Genomic DNA, 6,185 nt, shown 5'->3' with positions numbered 1-6,185 from the left:
TTAACGGTACAGGCAGAATGCAGATTTATTGTTTATAGTGATTTATAGTGACGAACCATTCAAAATTTGTTAAGCATTGGCGTTAGCGTAGTTACGGTATACTTCGTAGAATGGATACTAGCAACATTCATGTTTTTTTTTTATTTTGATGATTTCATCTAGATTGCTTTCAGCAGACAAGAAAAGGAATTGTCTATCTCGATGCGTGGTAAATTTCTTTCCAGGAATGGTCCAGAAAAACATTTTTCTGATCGCAGTACGCAGTTGAGAAGAAATGTCATTTTAAATGGGGCTCTCTGTAGGAAATATCTGGACTCATTCAGTCAAGAATTTTGTTTTACTTTTCTTGAGCGAAACATCATACTTAGCTTAAACAAGAACAAAACCATGAATATCGCTATTTCCGGCCACGCCCATTGCACAACTGCTGGAATCTGAACCATTATCTACTCACACCAAGCAATATGATAATGTCAAACTGGCGATCGCCTTTGACGACGGAGAACTAGATGACAACAAACCGTGATAAAAAGTCAAACTCTGAAACGTGGAGATCTAAAGCTATTTAAATTAAAGTACAGTGCTGTTCTGAATAATAGCAGCGCATGTCGATTTTCATACAAAATGCTCAACTTTCACATGCTGTAGTTTTGTTCCCTTTCAAGCAATCGAGTTGAAATTTTCTCCACAGAACTACAAATATGCCCAATTTTGTAAACACAAAATTTCAAAATTTTCTAAGCCCCTGCTGGAAAGTGAGATACTAGGTGAAATTGTTCGAAAAAATAGCAGTTTTAAAAATTTGAATTTCGGCTTGGCATTATAGTTTTAAATTGTATATCACTTACCACTGAAACAATCTCCTCCAACTTATCAAACCTACATCTAAACCGAAAATGTTTAAAATATTTGTAGAAGAAAAATTTTCAAATGAAAAACTGCTATTTTTTCGAAAAATTTCAACTAGTGCCTCACTTTTCGGCAGGGACTCAGAAAAAACTGAAATTTTGTAGTTACGAAATTGATCATATTTGTAGTTCTGTGGAGAAAATTTCAGCTCGATTGCTTGAAAGGGAACAAAACTACAGCATGTGAAAGTTGAGCATTTTGTATGAAAATCGACATGCGCTGCTATTATTCAGAACAGCACTGTATATTATAAATATCTGAAAGCTGAATTCAGTAAAATAGTTAATGCTAGTGATTTATTTCCTTTCTTACGCTACTGTGAATTAATTAATGCTAAAGGTGAATCGTAAGACCTTAATTAAAATTGTAACCCTAAATAACCTAAAATTGATCCCTAATAGGTCAATATAATCATATTGCCGGAATAATTGAAATTGATACTCACCTAAAAAGGTTTGTAATAAATTTGTTAGTTTAATAGGAGAAATTTATCGAGCTAAGAATGAGTAAATGAGCTTATATAATTTCAGTATACGTTACATCCTCTGATACCGTTACCGTTTATAATTACCTTAAATATAACAAGCTTACACTAAATTGTAAGTATGATTACAGTTCTGATATCAATATGTTTATGAAATCTAATAAAAATATACTTTTTAGCTTGAGCTGATCTGGAACGAATCTGTTTCATTTGCTAAAAGGAAGTGTAGTGTCTTGTTATTCAACACCCATCTTTACCGTATCTTGGGAAAGGAAATGGTGTTTTAGCATTTACTTAATGAGAGGCCACCGACTAAGCGACACTTTTATCATAGACTGTTCTTTAGCGATTTACTTTTGAAAAAGTAATCAGTTTAATATCAGTTAACATTTTCATTTGACATTTTTCAAACCATAGTCTAGTTCCATTTTAGAATATGTTGAACTTGCACCATAAGTGCTACTTAGTGAGGGGTTAGGAGGCGTAATAGGACAAGATCAACTAGTCTATTTGCAGTCTGTTCAACGATAGTGCTTATCGTTAATCAATAAGAGCAGAACCGATCCCTCCAGGGTCATCGGATTTTTCATAAGGAACTGTGAAGGTGAACTCACAAGGAACTGTCATTTCCATAACAAACGACCGTAAGAACACAGTGACCAGCAGTTCAAAATGCGACCGTTCGCGGCAAAGCCTACGATGGAGAATTTCTGGGAGGAAACGCTGAAAAAATTTTAAGTCTCTGCAGAAATCTGCAGATAGCTCCCACAAAGAAATATTTTTTTTTAATAGATTCTTCTTAGAAGACTTACGTGTGAACTGCGAAACTGCGTTTACAACATAGGCTAACTAGAACAATGGCTTTCTTTCACAGCTATTCCTAGTGCAGCTCACTCATTTCCTTACGTTCAAAAGCATAATCACGTATTTATTGGTTGATTGGTTGTTGGTGGTGTAATGTAATGCGCGGTTTGAGTGTGAGAGTAAGTGCAAATGCGCTTAGCATGAACGAAACCCGTCCAACCTAGAAGATCTATAATGGGAACCTGTCTGACTTAGCCGAGTTAGTTAGTAAATTATTAGTGTTTTGATCTCATGGTTGCTTAAACACCTGGTCCTTACATTGATATCCTTCGCAAAGGCGATTTTACGGGTGCGTGAAAGTAGAAGATTTAAATGTATAATGGTTTTAGACATACTTTCCTGTAGTATAATGTCAGTAAGCACGTCAAACCAAAATGATGGAACAAAACTTATGAGAAAGGAATTATTAGCAAATAGACAATTACTTATCGGCTGGCGATCGGACGTCGTCGATCTTCAGGATCATCTTCACGAGCTGCGTGGCCAAGATGATCTGCTGCTTCTTCGAGTGCAACGATTCGATCACATGGTGCTCCTTCATGTCCGAATTGCCAGTCAGCATGCAATCCACTCCCAACGTGGAGGTGCTTTCCGCAACGTGACGAGATTTCAGCTCGGACAGGGTTTCGATGGGCAGCAGACCACTGTTCTCGGCCAGGGCCAACGGCACCGATTCCAGGGCGACGCTGAACGCACGGAAAGCATACTGCTCCAGAGTGGACAACTGGTCGGCTTCCCGGGCAACGGCCAACGAGCAGCTGATTTCCGCAGCACCACCTCCGTACACGATACGGGAATCCTGGATGAGGGAACGGACCACGCACAGGGCATCGTGGATTGATCGCTTGGCTTCGGCAGTGACCATCTGGTTGCCTCCCCGGATCAGAACGGTGACGGCGCGAGTATTCTGGCATTCCTCAATGACCAACATCTTGTCCTTGGTTGTTCCGAAGCCTGAAAAGAGAAACGGAACATTGAATTTCTCGGTTCCTGAAGCCAATTATATATCCATTGGGATAAAATCTGCTTCTCAGCTGAGTATTCTTACAGCATGTTCACAGTTATTAACTAGTTATTGAATACTTACTCAACTCCCGCACTAATCCAGCATGACCCAGCTTGTCAGCGGTCAGTTCTTCGAAGCGCGGCACAATACGTCCACCGGTGGCGATGGCAATCAGTTCAATTTCCGGACCGCCAACCCAACGAACTGCCGGCAGTTCCTGCTGCAGCAGCAAATGGTTTGCCTCATCATCGAAGCCCCACTGACAGATGGCCAGAGTGGCGCCGGCATCCTTGACCTGCTTGACCATGGTCAAGAACTTCTCCTGCTCGTACTCGCGCAGCTTGCGGTAATCCTCGGCCGAGGTAACGTCCAACTTATGCTTGGTCTTGGGCTTTGGTGGTTCGAACGGGCAGGTCAGGATGGCCAGCTTGACGTCCTTCAACGTCTTGGGCATCTGCGAGTGCGACATGGTCTTATCAACCACGACGCCCTTCACCAGGCAAGTGTCCTCCATGCGTCCTCCGACTTTGCACTCCAGCTTGATCAGCTCGAAGTTGACATCCTTCTTCTCCAGATCGGCGACGGTCAGCACGGCATCAACGGCAATCTCTGCCATCTGTCGGTGACACTTGTTCACGATCTTACTTCCCAAGGTCGTCATTGCCACCTCAATCAGCGGTTCCTTGTTATCCCGAGAGATCGGGAACGGCTCGGCAACCGAATCCAGATGCTTGATGGCGCACTGAGCAGCCAGCTCGAAACCATCGGCAATACGAATCGGGTGAATACCGCGGTCCAACAGGGACTCGGCCTGTTCCAGCAGAGCTCCGGCCAACACCACAACTCCGGTCGTTCCGTCACCGATTTCGTCGTCCTGTGACTGACTGAGTTGCACCATCAGCTTGCCGATTTCGTGATCCACATCCATCAGCTTTAGGATCGTAGCTCCGTCATTGGTCACGGTCACTTCGCCATCTCCGCTGACCATCATCTTGTCCAGCCCTTTCGGTCCTAGCGAGGTCCGGATGATGTGAGCGATCTGCTTCGCTGCCTGGATGTGACTCTACAAAGCAAAAAGACAGAATGATGTTAGTTTTTTTACCTATTCGTTTATTGGGTAGGCTCAAGCGCTATCAGGCATAACGGAGCCGAATTAATTTGATTTGGTTTACAAAATCTTGTTTGCTTCTTAAACATCTATGTTTGTTTTGGAGAACCGTAGCACTCGCGGTTTGGTCAGTCGAGTTTGAAGGCGGCCTTACAGTGGAGGTCGAAATACGCGTATCTGTCAAAGGATACAAACTCTACTTACCGTTAGAAACCCATCTTTCAAAACGGCCAATTGTTTTTTTTTTTCTTTTTTTCAAATCTCTCGATCAAGAGTTCCTACAGTCGGAAAATTTTGCAAACTTTCATTGGCCTTAGCTTGGTGGGAGCCCAATGACTCTCTCTAGCTCATTCGTTGAACACCAAAAGGGCTTTGGGCCAAGTCACGCGTACAAAATTCAATATGGCCTATAAAAGAGGCCCATGCCTGGTTGAAAATCGAAAATAGGCCTAGCACTTAAACTCATATTTTTCCACGGTGTTGGCAGTTTTCAAAATAAAATCGATTATTAACCTGTAATATAATAAATCGTCACTCAACGAGCATTTATGGAAATAGGAAAACAAGATGTGATGAACAATATTCACATCTAATTTTCTCAGAATCAACGATCTGAGGATTGATCCATTTTGAATTGTTACACGAGTTAAATACGAAAATCAGCAGAAACCCGATTTCTTTACATTTTAGACTTAAGGCCTTCTCTAGTGTTGGTCTTGAATCACAAAAAAAAACAGAATGAGGTTAGGTTTCAGTTGATTCATCCGGCTGTTTGTGGAAAATCGATTTTCTAATGAAAATGGTGCACGTTCCTGAACTTTTCCTACCAAATCTTCCTTCTGAAGTCGCAAACCACATTTTCTGAAAAATATCTTTTAAAACTTCACATTTTCACACCTCAATCTAGAACATTCGGACGCCGTCCAAATTCAGCCTACACAAAAAATCTCATTTCTACTCCCATCACAGAATTTTCAAGCCATGTGATGAAACTCCAAAGAAACGCTTTATTTTTATCACCGTTCCCCACAGTCTTACCTTGATGGCTTCGTTGCCGGTGAGTCGCTTCTGGTTTTCCTGGTCCCGCAGGATGATAAACGGTCTCCCGTACTCATCGAAGGCGATACTTCCCGGTAAGGACATCATCTTGTCTGCCTTCCTTTTTTTTCTGCTGTTCTGCTGCGCACAAACTTCTTCAATCAATATCACTTCCCGGGGACGATGGCTTCTTCTGGAACAAAAAACGGGTAAGATCCTACAATTTTTTCGTTCCGATCCGGAGATTTTCTAACGGGAACCTACCACACCGCGAGTGCCTCGTTCTCGTGATGAATGGAAGAATGTTTTCTCCGCTTCGCCTTCGAGATGACAGAAAACGGGCGAAAATGAGTCATGTTTTTGGGGTTTTTGCTTGTTTTTTTTTTTCTCGCATTTTGACAGATTGAACGTGCAAAGTGGCGAAATTTATTTTACAACAGGGACTGGGTAGATGGATTTTGAACCGAAAAGGCCTTTGTATTAGGGCGCTCCATTTAACAAATGGTTCAAATATTTAAATATCGTAGGAATAGAAATAACACAGACAAACAGACGTAACACTCTAATTATTTTCATCGCACTGCAGAATAGCGCCCAATTCCAATATTTGGTAGTTGGCCGACGGGCCACTTGTGGCGCTCGCATCACTTTTGTTTGAGTTTGGCGTTTGCTCACTACCGCCACCTAGTTCACGGTTGGCCAAATGAAGTATTTTTAGCATTGGGCGTAAATGTTCACGAGACTATGTTTTAAATTGATGATTGTTCTAGCTGTTA

The 6,185-nt window shown here is 41.8% G+C and overlaps 1 protein-coding gene across 2 annotated transcripts; it reads right to left on the bottom strand.

Moving 5' to 3' along the window:
- Positions 1–2,290: 2,290 nt before the first annotated feature.
- On the bottom strand, positions 2,291–5,756 carry LOC5572071 (T-complex protein 1 subunit epsilon). Of its 2 annotated transcripts, none has more exons than XM_021847889.1 (5): positions 5,674–5,756; positions 5,410–5,602; positions 3,345–4,326; positions 2,683–3,211; positions 2,291–2,524 (listed from the first exon to the last, which is right to left on the bottom strand). In XM_021847889.1, exons 2-5 carry the CDS (start codon positions 5,515–5,517, stop codon positions 2,512–2,514), a joined length of 1,632 nt encoding a protein of 543 aa, XP_021703581.1. In that variant the 5' UTR covers positions 5,518–5,602; positions 5,674–5,756; the 3' UTR covers positions 2,291–2,511. The 2 variants fall into 2 exon arrangements, with proteins under 2 accessions (XP_021703581.1, XP_021703582.1); XM_021847890.1 differs by having other exon boundaries at positions 5,410–5,599; positions 5,674–5,751.
- Between the last annotated feature and the right edge of the window lie 429 nt (positions 5,757–6,185).

The sequence above is a fragment of the Aedes aegypti genome, chromosome 2, assembly GCF_002204515.2.
Source record: "Aedes aegypti strain LVP_AGWG chromosome 2, AaegL5.0 Primary Assembly, whole genome shotgun sequence".
NCBI lineage: Eukaryota > Metazoa > Arthropoda > Insecta > Diptera > Culicidae > Aedes > Aedes aegypti.
The sequence above is the reverse complement of the archived record's forward strand: the minus strand, read 5'-3'. Positions and strand labels throughout refer to the sequence as shown.

Coding starts and splice junctions, on each gene's coding strand:
- LOC5572071 (XM_021847889.1), bottom strand. CDS start 5,517: ATGATGTCCTTACCGGGAAGTATCGCCTTCGATGAGTACGGGAGACCG. Junction 4,327..5,409: donor CCGGCAACGAAGCCATCAAG/GTAAGACTGTGG, acceptor TTTGCTTTGTAG/AGTCACATCCAGGCAGCGAA. Junction 3,212..3,344: donor TGGATTAGTGCGGGAGTTGA/GTAAGTATTCAA, acceptor TTCTCTTTTCAG/GCTTCGGAACAACCAAGGAC.